We start from the raw sequence: 21522 nt of genomic DNA, 5'->3' as shown, positions 1-21522 counted from the left end.
TAGAATATCTGCCCAGCGTGTGGCACAGACCCACTTGACACGCTGCACCTATTTCGCTGTCCAGCCAAGCCTACTCACCTAACATAAGTCTCGTTATGTACACAACCCATACAGGTTGCATTCTTTTTGAGATTGGACTTAGAGGCAGAACCAGATTGAATGGAGTCAGAAAATGAAAACAAAACGAACACAGCTATATGAGCTGCTACAACAACAACATCAATTAAAATAGTTAAAAACAAGTAACAAAACATTAAGTTCGGCCGGGCCGAACTATAAATATCCTCCACCATTAGCCAAAGAAAACATGCTGATTTAAAAGTATCTGGATTCATATGTGTTCCACTTTTAACTACAAATACCAGTGAGATCGATTGGAGAATGTTGTTAAAGTTTCTAAAATAAATAAAGTGGGTAGATCCGTTATATGGGTGCCATACCAAAACATATATGGACAATTTTATCAAACCCACACCAAATTTGAAAAAAAAAAATCTGCAAAAAATGTGCCTAAGTGCCGTTATAGTGAAACCGTGGATCGATATTTATAATATTTTGACATCGGTTGTAAAACCCATTATGAAATACAAATACGAAATTTTACACAAAATACCGAATATCGCAAAGTAACGTTACATGTGCCCTATTGGAAAACATGGAACTGAAATTACCAAAACATTAAATATCGGGATGTACTGTTATATGAAGGCTATACTAAAACGTGGACCAATATATCTCATTTTCAAGTCATCCTAGATACAATATAAACTACTGCGCCAAATTTATACGTCAAAAAAATTGGGATATATTGTGATATCAACAGACAGAGAGACCGACGGACATCCTTCAACAGACTTAAAATTGTATTCTGATTATGAATATTTAGAGGTGTTGCATACGGAATGACAAATTTAATATACACTACTTTCCAAGGTAAACCCTCCACCTTGGAAAGTAGTGTATATTTTGTAGTTGTATATTTTGCAGACAATTGAGAGAACGCAACCGTGAAATTTCACAGTAGATTATAAAATGGGTTGTGATGATTGTGCATGTCACTGTACGTATGTAAGTTGACAGGAAATACTTTATTAATAATAATACCATACCACAAATAAAGATTAATATTTGGAATAAGGTATTGACACTGATGTCAATGCCCTAACTGTAACAAGGAGATGTCAATACCTGTATTGCAAAAATATGCTTACGATACAATTGGAAATGACTAGCTATAGTTATAGTCGTAAGTTTAATTACATTTATACAGTTAAAGAGAGCACTTCACTTGTGACAATAAATGAATTGTATTCTAAAAAAGTAATACCGTGAATGTTATTTTCTCATTGAACCAAAAGGCCGATGTAAATGGAAAATCCGATAACAGACGATATTAAATAATTGGCGCCAAACACTAATAGGATACACTGAAACTACAAGCTACAAGAAGTGTATCACCAATCAACAATCAATCAACCCAATTAACTTTTCAATTAACATAGCAGCCGGACAATTTTCTAAAAAAATTAAGAATACCATGTAAGTGATTTTTTCAATAAAAAAGACTTCGTATGTGTATGTAAGTAGTTAAAAATTTTATAGTATATTGTGACAATTAGCATTGAATTTGTACGTGAAGCTTTATTAAGATAAAGGTAGCCCAGTCGAGAACTTTCTAACATGAGGGTAGATGTTCCAAATGTCAAAAGGTATGAAAAATTTACAATCAATCCAGCCATAAAATGTGATGTACGTTTCGACATCATAAAATCTGTTCCAGAGTTCGATGGAACTCAGGACGCATATGAAATTTTTAAGTTTTGAGCGATGACAATTACTAGGAACAAAATTAGGGGAAAGGTTAGAGCATTACTCGTATCACATAACACGGTGCTCAACTTTCAAGCTATAATAGCTAGGTTAGACTGCACATATGCCGATAGGACTTCCTTGCAAACACTAAGACAGGACTGGAAATGGTTAGACAAAAAAATTTAAACTTGATGGAGTACTATGACGAGGTCGAAAAAAACTTACACTTGTCACAAACAAGATCATTATGACCCATGATACAGAAGGGGCCGTCTTACTCAACTCAGAAGTAAGATGTGACGCCTTACATGCATTTATTTCATGTCTCAAAAACACACTGAGATTCGTTGTATTCCCTGCACAATTCAGGGATTAACCAACAACATTAGCCCTAGCCGAAGAAGCCGAGGCAAGTATCGAAAGAAGCAAATTTGCTGCTTTATACGCCAAACCCCTTGAGGATAAAAATCAGCCCTCTGGAAGTAACCGATGGCATACAAGACACCGGAAAGAAGCAGAAAAAAGTCCTCACTTTGTAAGAAAAACTCAACAAATTATGCCCCGACAAAATGATCAGTTTGGAAAGGAATTTCAAAACCAAAACTTGTCGATTCATCTTCATCTAAATTTAAACAACCAACAAACTTCTGTAAACCCCAACATACTGGAATTTTTCCTCAAAAAAAAAAAAAAAATAAATAAATAAATAAAAATAATACTAATAATAATAAAAAAAATAATAATAGAACAGTGTGGCTTGTTTGTTCGGGATACCGTAGTATTTTATTGTTGCAAAAGGGTCAGGCTTTATCCCTTTATTGTTGTTTTTATAAAAACAACGTTTGTTTATTAGTGGAGAACGATGGTAATGTTTACCAGGGGGTAAGGCAGGGAATACCTAGGTTTCGGAAAGAGCCACCAATCCTCATCAGTTCCCTTGTTTTTGTCTGGGATATTCTCCCCATAAGTTATTTTAAAAATAACGTCTATGACAAAAAACATTTTTTACCCAAGTGACGAGATCGTAAGCATGGTACAATGAAGAGAAGGTAGGTCAACTTTGAAAAAATTGCAAATATAGAGGTCTACCTGTTTGGCTTGTAATGTCAGAATTACTATCAAAACAATAAAAAAGCAAACAACTTGTTGCATTGAATTTGAATAAATAATTTAAAACCGCGAAAACTGAATGAATGGTCAAAATTTCTTTTCAATGTCATATTCTATATATCTCTTATGGTTTATTTCGCGACAAAAACTGTAGATTTTGTCTATGCATTCGTTGCAATAAGCATTTTGAGAACACCCGAATTTGAATATTTTCTGAACAATTTTTTATTATTGAAAAGAAGACACACACATAAGCAAATGAAGTTGACATATTAAGCCAGAAAAATAAAAAAAAATTAAATCATATGGTAGTTCTGCCCTACCTTGAATTCATTGTACCATGATCGTAAGCTCAATAGAAGAGGAACCAAAGAATTAAATAAAACTGAAATTCTTTTGGAAACTCTTCTAAATCTTACAACCGCACTTATAAACATTTACATCTTTCTCCACTTGTTATGCTTTCGTTCAACCTGAACGAAGTAGCATAACCGTGTAAGTTGGTTTTGTCTGTTACAACAAAAACCCCTTCGTTGACCGTGCCTTGTCTATTAATAGAACAGTGCGGCTTGTTTGTTTGGGATACCGTAGTATTTTGTTGTTGCAAATGGTCACTTGGGTAAAAAATGTTTTTTTTGTCATAGAAGTTATTTTTAAAATAACTTCTGGGGAGAATATCCCAGACAAAAACAAGGGAACTGATGAGGATTGGTGGCTCTTTCCGAAACCTAGGTATTCCCTGCCTTACCCCCTGGTAAACATTACCATCGTTCTTCACTAATAAACAAACGTTGTTTTTATAAAAACAACAATAAAGGGATAAAGCCTGACCATTTTGCAACAATAATAATAATAAATAAATAAATAAATAAAACGGAATACCTCAGAACGTATGACTGGAGAAAGACGTCATCGGGTAAACAATATCAGTCAGGAAGTTAGTAAACAACAGGAAACTTTGGGGAAATTGTTCCATTTTTTTGTTGGATTCATTAAATACATTTGATGCTATCATAGGCTTTGATCTGCTAACGCAGTCGGGTGCAACATTAAATTTAAGTGATAACAACATGACATACTCTGGAGTGTCTGAACCATTGCAGTACCACCTCTGTAACAACGTAAATTTCACACATATAGACGACATACAAGTCCCCGAAATAATACGTGATCTTTTTAAGAAGATGATACTGAAGAGACTTAAGGCGTTTTCGACATCTATCGAGCCGCTAACCTTTAATACTTCAGTCATTGCTACAATACGTACAACAAGCAATAACCCCATGTATTCCAAATTATACCATTATCCGATGGGGGCAGCAGATTTTGTCAATAAAAAAATCGAACAAATTTTAAAAAATAAAATAATAAGGCTTTCAAAGTCCCCATACAATAGCTCGGCATGGGTCCTTGACAAAAAAGGCATCGATAAAGATGACAATAAAAATAAGCACCTGGTCATTGATTTTAGGAAACTAAATGAACATACAATACCCGATCGCTATCCAATGTCAAGCATCCTTGCTAATTAGGGGTTCCTTGCTAATTTAGGGAAGGCAAAATATTTCTCTACTCTGAATTTAAAGTCGGGATATCACGAAACAAGATCGTGAAAAACATCATTCTCTGTAAACGGCGAGAAATACGAAATTTGTAGGTTGCCTTTCGGCTTGAAAAATGCAGGAAGTATATTCCAGAGAGCAATCGATGATGTATTGCGCGAAGAAATTGGGAAAATATGTTATGTCTACGTTGACGGCGTATTAATATTCTCGGAGAATAAAACAGACCATGTCCGGCACATCGACACGGTACTTCGATAATTGATAGACGCCAATATGAGAGTCGCACGCGAGAAAACCAAATTCTTTAAAGAGAGTCTAGAATATTTAGGTTTCATTGTAGCCAAAGGAGGAAAAAGATAAAGTCAATAACAGAGTTTTCCGAACCAAATACATTTTATGCTCTAAAGTCCTTCCTTGGCCTGGCCAACTACTACAGAATATATATCAAAGATTACGCTTCGATAGCAAAACATTTGACAAATATATTAAAAGGAGGGAACGATAGTCAGTAAAAATATTTCAAAGAAAATATTAATTCATTTTAATGATGAACAACGAACTGCATTCGAACATTTAAGGCTTGGCTTCTGAAGATGTCATCCTTATGTATCCGGACTTTAAAAAAACATTTCGATTTAACGTAACGGTTTTGTCTCAAGAAGGTAGACCAATAACTATGATCTCGTGGACATTGAAAGACAACGAGTTGCATTATGCTACCAATGAAAGGGAAATGTTGGCTATTGTTTGGACCCTACGTAAACTTCAACCGTACTTGTATGGTACTAAAGAGTTGAATATTTTTACTGATCATCAACCTTCGGCGTTTGCAGTTTCCGAAATGAACACTAATGCAAAAATTAAAAGAACGAAGTTCTGGTATTGTAAAAGTTTTGTTACAGACGTATTATACAAATCTGAACAGGTGGAAATAGTCAATACTGAGCACGACCGTGCACATAGAGCCGCACAAGAGAATGTAAAGCAAATTTCCCAAAAATGACAAGTAAGTTGTATTAAACTGTAAAGTATGCTCGAAGGCAAAGTACGATAGGCACCATAAGATACAGGAATTGGGTTAAACGCCAATACCAGGTTACTCGGGTGACATTTTACATATCATCTTTTCTACGGATAACAAGTTAGAACATATCAGTCGGTTTTGCCGACTTATGTATACCCTCAGCCAATGTTTGATTATATAAATATATTTTGACTTCTGTTATAATTATTCAAAGTGTTGACCCTCTCTGGAGTAGGTTAAACGGAATGGGCCAATATTGTCTGTTTCGTATCAGACCTAAATAAATATGATATAAATATTGCGACGCATCAGGTTTGGGCTAGATCGACCATTTCCTTAATTTTATACGGGATACGCGATAATTTTTAGAAAATGTTAAACGTGCGTGATGTAGAGAATATAGTTGACCGAAGTATTCCATTTTCATGATTCATCTAATACAAATATTGCTATGGGCAAAACTACAAGAAAATGGAACAATTTATGGGAAATCACAAATTCCATATTCATCTCAGGTTTCTGGTTGAGAGAAATATTTATACATAGCAAGTTGTAAAGAATCGCCGACTTGTTTCGCAAGTTATGACAGAAAAAAGTATTGACAATTGTGTCCCTTTGTGGGTGAGGTACCAGAGGGGTTCACATATATTAGCCAACGCATTCTTTAAGCGTTTTGTAGGTAGCAAGAGAATCTTACGTTTTATAAGCTTAGTATTCAAAAATTCGACCTTTTGTGGGGGAGGTACCAGAAGGAGTAGACCGATATATTCCTCAACACCAGATCTTGAGTTTATAAAAATATTGGGATGTGTGAAATTTTAAGATAATCTGACTCTTACATCACATTTCATAAGAGTTATAATTATTAAAAATCCTTTGTGGGGAAGGCACTTGATGGAGTCGACCGATATTATCCATTTTTGCACCTGACCTAGAACTGACGCAAATATTAGTTAGAGCAAAGTCGGATTATACTTTCTCTTTCTGTGCAATTTCTTTGAAAATTTTGATATTTTTTGTTTGCAAAGTTGGAACAAAATCGAATTATTGCTTCTCCTTCTGTGCAGAAAATGTATCTTTTTTTTTTGAAAATTTCGACCTTTAGTGGGGGTTGTACCAGAAATAGTAGACCGATATATTCCATCTTAACACCAGATCTTGTGTTAATAAAATTATTGGGATGTGTGAAATTTGAAGATAATCGGACTCTTACATCACATTTTATGATAGTTGTAATTATTCAAAAAAAATTTTGACCCTTTAGGGGGGAGGTACCTGATGGACTGTATCGATATTGTCCGTTTTCGCACCTGACCTAGCACTGATGAAAATATTAGTATTCACAAAGTTAGAGCAAAATCGGATGATACTTTCTCTTTCTGTCCAATAAATTATTTTCTTTAAAAATTTTGATATTTTTTGTGGGAGGTACCAGAGGGAGGGTAAATCGGATACTGTCTTCGAGAGTTATCGTGCGCATCAGCCAGTCAGAAGGACATCGCTGGATAGACTCCGAATGTCCTGAAACGGATTTGGTCCAAAGAGACCTAGGGTCTAAAACCGTTATTTCGATGAGGCACGATTTGGCCATGTTAACTGATAAATACCATCTGTAGCTATATGGTTGAGGGTATAATGATATAAATATTGCGACGTGCCAAGTTTGGACTATATTGGTAACTTTCTTCACGTTACATGACATATATGATACAGATATAGTCGACCAAAGTAATCAATTTTCATGCTTCATCTAATAGGTATAAAAACATTGGTATGGACAAAATTACAAGAAAATCGAACATATATCTAATTTATGGAAAATCATACATAATCGTCTCAGGTTTCTGGTAAAGAGAGATATATTTATATATATATTTATGGAAATATTGAGATATACCAAGTCTTGAATGGTATCGGATGTTAAACCGCTTTTTATGAGCTTCATGGATATTTAAAATTTTCAGCCATTGTGAGGGAGGTACCAGAAGTAGTGGACCGATAGATTGCATCTTCACAACAGATCTGTTGTTTGTGAAAACAAATGGGATGTGTGACATATAAAGAGAATGCTTACTTCGGATTTTATAAAAATTTTGGTTATTGAAAACTTGGACCCTTTGTGGGGAAGGTACCAGAAGAAATGGTCCAATCTCTACCGTTTTCATAACAGATCCAGTGTTGATATCTATCTTAACACCAGATCTTGGGGTTATAAAAATATTGGGATATGTGAAATTTTAAGACAATCAGATTCTTACATTACCGATTTTAAGAGTTATAATTATTCAAAAATTTTACCCTCTGTGCGGGAGGCACTTGTTGTAGTGGACCGATATTATCCATTTTTGCACCTGACGCAGATATTTGGACTTTTCAAGTTGGAAGAAAATCGGATTATTGCTTTTCTTTCTGTGCAGAAAATGTCGATAGTTCCCATCTCCGAACTCGACCTTGGGTTAATAAAATTGTTGGGATGTGTGAAATTTGAACAAAATCGATATCTTACATCACGTTTTATAAGACTTATAATTATTCAAAATTTTGACCCTCCCCCATGTACTTGATGGAGTGGACCGATATTGTCCATTTTTGCACCTGATCTAGCACTGTTGAAAAAATTAGGATTCGCAAAGTTGGAGCAAAATCGGATTATCCTTTCTCTTTCTGTGCAATAAATTATTTTCTTTGAAAATTTTGACATTTTGTGTGGGAGGTACCATAAAGAGTGAACCGATATTGCCCATCTCCGAACTCGACCTTGGGTTAATAAAATTGGTGGGATGTGCGAAATTTGAAGCCAATCGGACTCCTGCATCATATTTCATAAGAGTTATAATGATTCAAAATGTTGATCCTTAGTGGGGGAAGTACTTGATGGAGTGGACCGATATTGTCCATTTTCGCACCTGACCTAGCACTTATGAAAATATTATGATTCGCAAAGTTGGAGCAAAATCGGAATAGCCTTTCTCTTTCTGTGCAAAAAATTATTTTCTTTGAAAATGTTGACATTTTGTGTGGGAGGTACAAGAAGGAGTGGACCGATATTGCCCATCTCCGGACTCGATCTAAGTTTGATAGTAATATTACGATATACCAACTTTGGTTTAAATCGGATACTGCCTTCGAGAGTTATCGTGCGCACCAGCCAGCTAGATCGACTCCAAATGTCCTGAAACGAATTTCATCAAAAGAGACCTAGGGTCTAAAACCGTTATTTCGACTAGGCACGTTTTGGCCGTATCAAATGATATATACCATCTATAGCCATAGCGATACAAGTCAATTAATTATTCTAGCAACAGTGGCGTATAATTGAACATTACATTCTGTCACAGGTTTAAAACCAATTCATATTATACATTCGTCGTCTTGATCTTAGTAAGAAGTAAGAGACAAAATTACACATACTCAAGAAACCCAATTAAACAGGTTTATCTTAAAAAGGCCGAACAGAGTTTTTGAAGTTGGCGGGAAAGTATATCTGAAAAACAACCAAAGATTAGACAACAAATTGTCCCACTTATATTCTGAGGAAATTATACAGGCGAGGGTTGTCCACAAGGACAATTACCACATTAAAATGACATCATAGATTAGCCAGAACAGCATTGAAAGTTGTGGCAGTAACTCCGGACGCAGCAGACATTGAAAGACTTAATATGTCGGAGTCACAAATTATAGAATCAAATAATAGGCTAGTCTTAATTAATACAGAAACTCAAAAACAAATATATCGTCTTACAGACGCGGTTAACAAAATCATAAAATAAACTAAGAAGAACACGCCGGACACGTCTCATTTATACGATGTACTCTTGGCTAGAAATAGAATGGTTATAACAGAAATTCAGAATTTAATGTTAACTGTCACATTGGTTAAAACTAATATTATAAAATTTTTGATAATATTGATTTGAAGTCTAATTTTGTTGAAAAGCTCAAAGAAGTATTTATTGCCAACCTAATGCAAATTTCTAATGTAAAGATTTTACAGTCAAATAGTATGATTTATGTACTCATAGAATACCCAGCTGTCAGGAGTTAATAACATTTTCTGTAAGCTACAACAACACTATATTGCAGTTGGAAGATAACACCGTTGCTGAATGAGACGATAGGGTCATAGCTGTCAACAATTGTGCAAAGACCAACCAAGCAACATTCTGCAGAGTTATGAAGCAAGATACTTGTGCGCGTGCAATTCATTCTGGAGGTTCTGCCGAATGTCAAACCCAACCTAGTCATTTGAATCAAAGAACAATCCGCGCGACTTAAAACAGCCCTGAAATAAGCATAAGGTGTACTTATCTCATCACCTTTGAAAATACAGCTGCCATAAATGACACCAATTATGTCAACCACACGGGAATGATAATGAAAACACCAGAAATAGCATCTTCACTTTTACTGGATATCATGTATTGCAAAAATATGCTTACGATACAATTGCGATACAAAACATAAATGGAATGTTGGGGTTATTCCCAAAATTGAAACTAAAATAAAAGTACAATAACATTTTATCCCAAAGTTGTACAATTTGTTGCCCATTTAAGTCCAAAATATACATTTATTTTGCAAAATTATTGTATTTTTTAATTCAATATAATGCACACACATGCACAAAATGTATATATGTTTTTACACAATAAGGGCACCAAACGAAAAAAAATTGTACTTGGGAGATAGCTTTTTCTACCTTCTGTAATTTTGCCTTGGGTAATTTTATCGTTTAGCCAAACTGAAGTGAATGGTATAAAGGAACAAAATTGGGAATATGTTCCCAAATTTTTGCAAAATTGACGATCCGGACATAGGATAGAGCACATCTTCCATTTAATGATGATTACGCGCTATAACGGATTAATCTACACAATCATGCGGAATTTCCAACACCCAAAATGACGAGCGAATATAATAAACTCTCAGTTAACGTTTTACGTCAACTTATGAAAACACGTTTCACAATTGGGTATTATATACATTTCCATGACAGATAATAAGGTAACCACATTCAAAATCTACATTTTTGGAATTAGAATTATTAAATTAAAAACTCAGAACAAATATCCCTAAATTGTATACCTTGATGTAATCGTCGCTCCGGGAGGGAATTCCACAACGTCTTCCCGAATTTCCAGGTCGTTATAGAAACTAACAACATTCGGCTCATTATTTTTGAATAAACAGGTTCCGTTAGCTTTAAAATAAAAACGTAAAATGTACAAAAAGTTTTTGCATACTGTGGAATGTTTTCACTACTTACCGCAATTATATGACCGACCTATCCATTCTCCATTTTCGCAAATGATTTTCCAAGTGTTTCTTTCTCCAGAGGCACTCGGAATGCAGTTAAAATAAATCTCAGTGCCACTTTCATACACCCCTTCGATGTCTATGTCACCATTTCTGGAGGATAATATGTTTATTTACGTTGAATCATAAGTATGATCGAATTGAACTTACTTGTATATTAAGGCACCGTCCGTGAGTGTTGGGGGACCACACATCTTCGTTTCTTCAGTGACGTTTTGGTCATCTGTGGAATTTAAACTTTCTTCCATTTCGGAGGTGTCTAGAATATTGGTGTTACTGATTTTTTCGACAGAGTCATTGGGTTTTTCTACTATTTTAACAATTTCTTGCCTCGATTTTCTCATTCCGGACTCACACTGTATATTCTGAGGTTTGATTGTGCCTTTATTGCAAGTCATTTCGATGGGTAGAGTATTCGTTGAGTAATTACAGCGAGCATTAACCGAACTGTCTTGTCCGATAGTTAAACCAGCCCGATAACCCCCCTAGAGGACAATGCTGTGTAATTGATTTTTTGACATTTGAAGACTGATTATCCATTGCAAATTTACCTCATATATCAGCCCAGGTATACTGGGCAATGTACATGCTACTGACACACACTTAGAGAAAGCATTAACTGACCAACTTCCATGACCGCATCTTAATTGCCCGGCTCCCTATTGAAATTATATTAAATTATAAATTGTACAAATGTATAAATAATCAATAGAATCAACCTGAATTTTATATCCCTCCTCGCACTCCAGTGTAATGAACTCATTGGACTGTATCTCTTCATATGTCGATAGAGGTGTTAAAGATGGCTTGTCCGATAGCTCTATTGTATGCGGTTCTACTTTGTAATATTTTCCATTCTCCACTGATGGAACCAAACACGGTGCTGAAAATTCAGAACGTTTATTTCACAAATTGCAATTTATTTGGAACCAGATGACCATGCAGAGAATGAAGGGACAAATATTGCGTTATGAAATAGTCATAGTGTTGACATCACGGATATTAATAAACAATCAGGCAAATGCTATAATTTATTGGAAACCCGCCTTAGGACGAAACTCAATTCGGTCGATTTCGTTTTTTTAATGACGCCAAGCAGTCCTACAAATATGTTATCTTTGGTTTTTGGCCGGTTGAATTGCCACTATATTTATGTACTTTGTCGTGCTGATAGGTATTCAAATATTTTACACATAACTTGTGGTCCATTTTACTCGCTAGATATTTCTATTGCTTTACGCGATTTTGAAACTTATTCCTTTCAGCCAATAGTCCATTCTGAATTTGTGAGAATTGTCAAAATAAGACCGGCCATTCTTGAGTTATATGAGTAGAAGCTAATGTAATGTTCTTTTTTCAAAATTCACATAACCTGCTGCTTATTATCCCCCTACAAGGAGTATAGCTGATTGCTAACGGGGCTTCCGTAGGATGCGGATTGTGGAACGCCCTATGGATTAACAAATAAGAAGTCGCGGACAGTCAACTGGACTGACGTTAGGGTCTCAATGTAAATGATATCCCGAGTGACGAGGCGAATGACTGGCACTGATGAATTTGCTTTACTCCGCAACCAAAACGGATCGGGGTGTTTTCCATAAACCAACAACCAATGTTAAAGTTGGGTGAGGGTAAAAACCAAAATAATGGTTTAATGATAATTCTTCGAAGAATATTAATGTCTCATCTGGTGTACCGCAGGGAAGTCACTTGGGTCCATTGCTATTTGTTATTTTTCTGAACGGCCTTCCGAACTTTTTTCTATAATTCTGATGTATGCTGATGATGTGAAACTCAATCTTCACATAAATTCACTTAAGATGTCATTCCATTAAAAAAACGAACTACTGATGTTTTGTGTGTAATCTTAGCTACGGTATCATGTACACATTGATTCTTGCGTTAATAAAGCTACATAAATCTTTACTAGGCTTCATCAAGTGATAGTCCAAAGAGTTTAATGTTCCTTACGTAACCAAAATTTTGTTTGTTAGTCTGGTTCGTCCAATATTAGAATATGGTTGCATAATGTGGTTGTCCATTTTATAAGTATTATTCGGATAAAATTGAATCAGTATAAATTCAATTTTTAAGTTTCGCTTTGCGTGGCTTATATTGAAACCCTTCTGAACTTCTTCCGCCTCACGAAAGCCGTTTTATGTTAATCGATCTTCTATCACTTGAAAAAAGACGATTTATGTTAAGAGTGTTATTTATCATTAAATTAATAATTCTGGCCTGATTGATTCCTCTTTTCTCACTGGTTTTATAAACTAGAATGTTCCTTTTCGTAGAACTCATAATATCGAATCGTTGAAGCTGTTCAAGCTGTGAAGTAATTATGAAGTCAATAACCCAATGGGATCATGGGACTGCTTGTACCAAAGCTCATGGAGATACGGCTATATCTATGTCATGTGTTCTTGTTTACGAAGACTCAGTAGCAGATCAGAATAGTAACTCTTCACGCTGCCAAGTTGGTAGACCGGAGGAGCTGGTTAAAAGATCATCGTCTTCGAGAGCCCACTCTCATACACAGGCGACGTCTGCTATGATGGAGGAGATATAGCCCTTTTACAAGAAGTTACTGGTCTCTCACCCCATCACTTATTTTTCTCCTACGCTGCAACACGTTGAAAAAGTGATAGGAAAATTCCAGTTTTGCGCAAGCCACGGCTACTACCCCGATCCAAAGAGAGAGAAACCTTACGAGAGCTCGGTTCTGTGACCCCCCCAAGAGCTGAAAATTAAGACATTTGATTACATTTGAATGTAATTTGTTACTTTTTGGAGGAAATCTAGGGAGGCCATTGTTTCCGACACGGGAAAACAGGGAGACATGCAGTTTTTGTCATTAACGGCTAAACAGAAAATCTTAAAACTTCCTTGTACAAGCAGTTAATGACTCCGGCGAACTTATTTCCGAAAATTCTGGTTAGAAAAGATCTGTCGGCCTAGGTTCCACTTCCAGAAGTGGGGTTGGACCATCATAAGTTTAATCACATGGGGAGAATGGTCGCCGTAGACAAGGACGGAGAAGAGTACTTGCCCCCACGAGATTGAATAAACTCAAGTCCAGACACTTTAGACCATCGGAGCATCAGGGCAACTTAATCTCACTCAGAAAGGAGTTAGATATTCATCTCTTAGATACATTAATAAATAAACCAGCATAGCTTCCATTCGGAAATCAGTAACAAAGGGAATACTGCAAGGAGTAGTTTTATCGCCGCTGCTAATAATATTCTACGGAATTTCAGAAAACAAGAACGAAAGTTCTTTCTTATGTTTATATCGTTTGCTTGTTAATTACGGTGCAGTTCCTGTCTCCTGTATAGGAGTTTATGTATCGCGTACTTTATAAGTTCTAGTAATAGGTGAGCAGTAACATCATCGCGAGAGCAAATAGTGAATTAGTACTGTTCATACGTAAGCACAAGTTTGATCAATTAATTCCACCGATGTTGGACGGTAAGGCCACTCCGTCCAACATCGGTGGACCCAATACCCAGATATTGGGTATTGAGATGAATTTAAAGACATTATTTACCGGAACTATTTAAAATTTTGTATTTGAAGTCCGTAATGGAGACTACAGCCTATGACAGAAAATTATCTGTGCGGTTCTACGTCTTCGTATAGCCACCATATAACGGAACCTCCGATATTCGGTATTTTTATGATTTTAGCGACATTATTCACCGGAATAGTTTCAAATTTGGTATTTAAAGTTCGTAATGGATACTACAGCCTAAGACAGAAAATTGTCTGTGCAGGTCCACGTCTTCGTATAACCCCATATAACGGTACCTCCCGATGTTCGGCATTTTGATTTTAAGGACATTATAACCGATTTTTCACACATGAATATTGTAATGGCTTATGACAAATGTTACCTACGCAGGTTCATGTCGTCATATAGACCCTAATTTAATAGCTACATTCGGTATTATTTACTGGAATAATTTCACATTTTGTACTGAAGTTCGTAGTGGATACTAAGCCTATACCCAGAAAATTGTTTGTGCAGGTCCATGTTTTATAACCCCCATGACACCTCCCTATATTCGGTATTTTGATGATTTTAGCTACATTATAAACGTTTCGCATTGGAATATTGTAATATCTTGTGACAAAAGTTGCCTATACAGGTTCACATCGTCTTATAGACCCTAATATACGGCTACATTCGGCATTTTTAAGATTTTAACAGAATTTTTAACGATTTCATTTTTATTTTTGAAAATTGCCAAATTTTTACCAAATGTTGGAGCGTATTCAAAGTTCGGCGAAGTTACAGCTTTTTTACTTGTTTTTATATTAATTTAATTTTAATAAAACACACAATAAAAAATCATGCGGCTGGTCAGTGTCCGAACTTTATATACGAAATTTGGAATAATTCCTGTAAGTAATGTCGCAAGAGTCGTTAAAATACCGAATGTTTGGGGATATAGTTTTATGGTCGCTATACTAAAACGTGGACATATTTAGACAATTCTTTTCTAAGGGGTAAAGTACTCAGAAGAAACCCATTGTGTGGATTTTAACACAATTTCATTGAAATACTTGGCTCAAATCATAAAAATATCGAGGGGTACCGTTATATGGGGGCCATACGATATCGTGGACCTATATAGACAATTCTCTTCTAGAGGATAAAGTATTCACAATGAACTCTTTGTGTGAATTTTCAGACAATTTCGTTGAAAATTGTGCCTAAAATCATAAAAATACCGAATATCGGAATGTGCCTTTATATGGGGGATATACGATATTGTGAACCTTTATAAACAATTCCCTTCCAGGGAGTAAAGTAGTCACGAAGAACTCATTGTGTAGAATTTCAGGCAATTTAATTGAAAAATGAGGCTTAAATCATCAAAATACCGAATATCGGGGGGTACTGTTATATATATATATATATATATATATATATATATATATATATATATATATATATATATATATATATATATATATATATACATATAACAGTATATATAACAGTATATATATATATATATATATAACAGTATATATATATGTTATATCGTGGAACCATCTGCGACTTGACTTAACGGACAGAAATTTACGCTGATCAAGAATATATATATATATATATATATATATATATATATATATATATATATATATATATATATATATATATATATACATATATATACATATATATATATATATATATACATATATATATATATATATATACATATATATATATATATGTATATATATATATATATATATATATATATATATATATATATATATATATATATATATATATATACATATATATATATATATATATATATATATACATATATATATATATATACATATATATATATATAGGGGACTAAAATAATGATGCTGAGTTACAAACGGAATGAAGAATTTATATACCCTCCATACTATGTGTGGTGGAGGGTATAAAAAAGACATTACAACATTTTTCTCAAATAAAGTGCCTCTCACATTAAAATATTCTTTCAGATGATCCGCTACTTGGCAATACCAGGCCCATTTTGTACAGCTTAGCTTAAAAAGCAGTGAATAATTTAATTCATTGAACAGCTGTTTTGCATGGATTGTAGCCAGTATTACATAGGCTGGTTATTAGATCTTTTCGATAGATAAAAAAATGATCTTCTCCGACACATAAATCGTTTTTCATTATTACAAATTTCATTCAAGTATGACTTAAGAATAAGCAAAATATCAGATCATCTTACCTTTATCTTTTAATGTAAAGTTTATTGAATTCATGTTGCCATATTTTATATTTATAATATGGCAATAACAGCATTTATTTAAATAAAAAAAGATAACGCTGATAGTTTATCTTATCTGAAGAACTGAACTATTGATATATTTTACGAAATTAATTACAAATTCGTTCTATTTATTATTTTTAAAATAAAATGAAGATGGCATTGTAAAAAAATTCAGACTTTTATAAAAAGGATGCCATACCTCTGTAAAAAAATCAATTATTTTAACGGAAAGATGTAATAGTGAAAACTCATAATGTGAACTTTATCCTTGATATGTCAATGTCAGATTTCAACGGATTGGCGCTAAAGCTACCTGCTTGGTGATTCCATCTTGACTATCGGTTGAGTGTTCGTTGCTTTAATAAACTTGAACTCTTCCACTCATACTTCTCGTGAAGTTGGTGTTTAAGCTAGTTCCCCAATATCGCAATATTGGGTGTCGTTAAGAGTTTTGTTGATTCACCTCAAATAGATAGTGTCCACAACCTAGCTTTGCCTCTTTGTGATATAGTCGTTTTCGAGGGTAATTTTCAAAATTGGCCCACGTTTAGAGATTTATTTAGCGCGGTCTATATAAAAAACTCTCGTTTGAGCGATATTGAGCGCCTTAGTTATTTAGTGCACAAAACCAGCGGAGAAACTCGAGAAATCGTCTCGAGATTAACTCTGACCAGCCGCAGTTTCGGCCTAGCGTGGAATGCCTTGAAAGAAGAATATGACAACCCTCACTTACTTGTCCATAATAATTTGAAAACTCTTTTTGCGCTCTCAATTCCCGAAAAAGAAAGTAGCTTTGGTCTGAAAGTAATTCAACTCAGCATTAATAGATGCCTTTCGGCGATGTCCATATATGATATTCCTACCGATCATTGGTCGCTCTCGTCCTTATTTGTTATCTCCTCGGCAGTCATATCGTTATTGTTGCTTGTTTAGTCGGTCAAAATCCTATCAACTTTTCGAATGTCCTCAATTCAGAAATAAGAAGCGTCATGGTTTGTGTATAAACTACTTACATAAACATGAAGTCCAAAATTATAAAAGTTGTCGTTTGGTGTTTGATTTGTAATCGAAGTCATCACACATTGCACATAGAGATGGTTCAATAAATAGTCCAAGTCCAATGGCAACATCTCCAAGTTCGCGTTTGTCAGTTTCGGCTCCACCTTTTTATACCCACCTTTTATACCGCAGAATCAGTCGGTATTTTTGGGCACTGCCATGGGGAAAGTTGTTCATCAAGGTGGTTCGTATTCTCTAATAATTGTTTAAGTCAAGTCCAGTTGATATTTTGAAAGCATCAGAATTGTACCCTAGAATTATTAAAGACCACAGTTTTGGCTTTTCGTCTGGTTCTCTGCTTGCTCAAATTACCACATTTGGTTAGATTCCGAACCGACAAAATCGCTCTCTAAACTACATAAAGCTTTTCGTCGTCATTTATATACATATTTTTTTCGAAATAGAAATCTCGTATTTTAAATTGGCCACAAAAATACTCGTTTTTCGGAGCAAATTAGTCACTACGGATTTCCCATACTTGGTTTTCGTAGCAAATCCGTAACTGCAGATTTCGTGGAACTTAAATCCGTAACTGCAGATGTCGTTATTGTATCGTGAAAATAGCCAATAACTGTGGGGTTTGTTTGAATCTAAAAATACTCTGTAATCAAGTCCGAATCAATAACTGTGGGTTCTTGTTGACTTTGACTATCAATTCGTTTATCGGTATCTTTCGAAACTGCTCACATATCTGCACTGTACCACCACTTTATACCATTTATCGAATTTATTTATATTGTTACACCATCCCAGGTTTCTGTAAGTGGCTGGCTAATGTTTAAGTAAGGATTGTATCCATTTATTTGAAAATGGTGCAGTTTATTGCAACACTTATCGTATTGTATATTCCTTCAAATCTGTTCACTACTTCTAATTGCAACATTGATATGTCAATGTCAGATTTCAACGAATTGGCGCTATAGCTACCACCTTTACTTCAGTATGGCTTGATGATTCCATCTTGGCTATCGGTTGAGTGTTCGTGCTCAACACTTTAAACATTACACGTTCGTGTGTAATTAATAAAGTAAATATGGTTAACTATTGATTTGAATATTAATAAAGAATCCATATATTTATTTCAATAAGAAGCTAAACAATCGTGTTTTATTTCCATTTATTTTCCCTTTTTATCGGAGTGCAATTTCAACACATTTATATCTGATCCTGTCGAGCCGGATCCACCAACTCGGACTAACAACGGTTGTGAAACCCATTATGAACTACAAATATCAAGCTTCACACAAATTCGTAAGATAGTGTTGCTTAAATCGTCAAACGAAATACAAATACCAATTGTTAGACAAATCTTTATGGGGACAACTAATTTTGCCAAGTTTCAGCTAATTTTGTTGGAAATTGTGGCAGAAACCTTCAAAATACCGAAAATAGGGAGGTACCAATCTATGGCTATACCAATTATTTTAAGATAAATGCAACATTTTTGGATTGAATGTGGACTCTATCGTGGAAGTACAGGCATATGATTTGACTCCATAGTAAAACTAGTTTTAAATTCGAAATGACGTTTTGTGATATAATTCCATTTTTTGACATACAAAAAGTAAACATTTCTTGATACAAAATGTCACTGCAGTTCAATGTGAACAATTTCTTCTGCATTTTAAGTATAAAAATTCAAATTCCAAAAATGTTAATTTTTGAAATTAAAATAATTTATTGAAATATAATTGTTTTGTTTACATTGTTGGTCATATAACATTACGCACAAAAACAAATTTATATGTGGTTGTTGTTATAGCAGCTCATACTGCTGTGTTCGTTCTGACTCCTCTTAATCGGGTTCAGTTTCTAAGTCCAGTTTCAAAAAGAACACAACCTGTTGTGTCCACAGCGTTACTGAAGTTAGTTGAGTAGATTTTACTGGGCAGCGAAATAGGTGCAGCGTGTAATGTGGGCATGTGCAACAAGCTGGGCAGATGTTCTGCACATCGCTGTCAATCCGGGCCCAATACGAATTCAGGAGGCTGCACCATCCGGATCTTAACTGTGTCAAAACTACTCGGGTTTGTCGGGGCAACTCTTGCTTTTCAGCTATATATTCTCACTCTATATTCTTCCTTGACTTCTGAGATTTGTCTCTCTAGATTATGTAGATCTTTCCTTACGTACCACCAGGTACTGATTCGACCGATTCATCCAGTTGCTTCAACATCACAATAGAGATTCCGTCAGGACTGAGGAATTTGGATGGCTGTGCGCTTGTGATGATTTGTGCAACATCTTGCAACCTCCTTGGTTGGGAGAGATCGTACACGGCGTAGGATCCCTCTCTTAGCCCTCTCACTCTCGGGGTGCTTTATAAATTGCCGGTTGAAATAACACGCTCTTTGATGATGGCACGGAAACACCTATGTGCTACCTGAACATCAGATGGGTGGCACTTCTTTGAAGCGGCGTTTGATATATTTTTGATTTCTTGATAATTGGTTAAGGAAAATGCAGCGTTCAGAGTCTATAAAATTGGGCGGTCTATTGATAGCGATGATTGCCATGTTAAGTCATTTCCCCAGACCTAGGGACACGATGGATATGTCCGTTGAGCTGTGGCAGTCCCCCTTATTCTGGTGCGCGCGTCCGCATTCACTGTGCAATCAATTTGCTCAGCCAGCGCCATGCCCCTCTGGTCATTACCCAGTACGAAATGCCATAATTTATGATGAGCATTGGAATCCCCTAGCACCGTAAGGTTATTGCCTACCAGAATTGAACTGATATGGAGCATATGGGCACAGCTATTTAACTGCGGGATATACACGTTAAGCACGTCTACCTCGACGGTTCCACACTTGACCGCTACCCCCATACATTTCATGTACGGGTCACTAGATAGAAGCTCATGCGAGATAAGTCTGTACTGAACAGAGTGGGGCAATAGGAACCTCGGGTGCGATCCTTCCTCAATACCTTGTATTAATCACAACTTTTAAGCCTGCAGGTGGTGCTCAGCATCGTTTCCTGGATCGCTGTATGTGATTGTTGTCAAGTTTGTTGTACAAAAACACTTGCTGTTGCCCGTTTTATTCTACCATGCAAAATACTTAAAACTAGGAAGTACCGTTATATAAGACTTATATGTAACAGCTGATCATTCTTCATGGATTTTTTTAGGAGCTCAGAATTTAAAATGTCTGTTACACATAATTTGGTTTGAAATGATGGTCAAAACATTCAAAACACCGAAAATTTAAAAGTATAGTAATATGGATCATCTACCAAATAGTGATATATATTGTTGTATGGATAGATTTTATTTAGTCTAAACTCAAAATGTGAGCTTATATGATTTGGTTTAAAATTGTGGTCAAAACATGCAAAATAGCGAAAGTCAGGAAGTAACGCTATATATAGGGGGCATACCTAAACGAGGGTTAGTGGTAGTATAAGTGTATGAGCAAAATTTCAAAGTGACAGAATACTTCCCATAATAAATCTCCGTATTTGAGGATTTCGCCCCACTGTTCGACAGTTTACCTTTTTAACCAAATTTAACATGAATGGAATATAGAGATTGTTCTCCTGATTTTTGACGTTTCTACGTTTTCCTAACGGTTACAAGATTGATACATACTTCTGCCAACTTCACATTCAGAGGAGGATATGAAAGCATTAAAGGTCAAAACACAGTCAACACTTCGCTGTATTTTATTGCCTTGCAAATGCCAAATTAGGAAGGAATGTTAGAGCCCCTCAGAAATTCTGACTCCGTTTCCCTTTATAACTTGGTTTTAGCCAAGCAAGAAATTTGTTCCTGTTCCATCCTAAGGGTGAATGAAAATTTATAAAAAAAATAAAAAACGTTAATGTACAC

At 35.2% G+C, this 21522-nt stretch overlaps 1 protein-coding gene across 1 annotated transcript in view; it reads right to left on the bottom strand.

Moving 5' to 3' along the window:
* Positions 1-21522, bottom strand: part of LOC101897649 (uncharacterized) — a 180774-nt gene that overhangs the window by 26293 nt on the left and 132959 nt on the right. The window contains exons 9-13 of the mRNA XM_059128147.1: positions 11550-11713; positions 11382-11489; positions 10981-11315; positions 10781-10923; positions 10600-10714 (exon numbers count right to left, since the gene is read on the bottom strand). Coding sequence (XP_058984130.1) covers positions 10600-10714; positions 10781-10923; positions 10981-11315; positions 11382-11489; positions 11550-11713 — 865 coding nt within the window. The remainder of the gene's footprint in view (positions 1-10599; positions 10715-10780; positions 10924-10980; positions 11316-11381; positions 11490-11549; positions 11714-21522) is intronic.

Source organism: Musca domestica, unplaced genomic scaffold, assembly GCF_030504385.1.
Source record: "Musca domestica strain aabys unplaced genomic scaffold, Musca_domestica.polishedcontigs.V.1.1 5, whole genome shotgun sequence".
Lineage (NCBI taxonomy): Eukaryota > Metazoa > Arthropoda > Insecta > Diptera > Muscidae > Musca > Musca domestica.
Note: the sequence above shows the minus strand (reverse complement) of the source record. Positions and strands in the feature narration are given on the sequence as shown.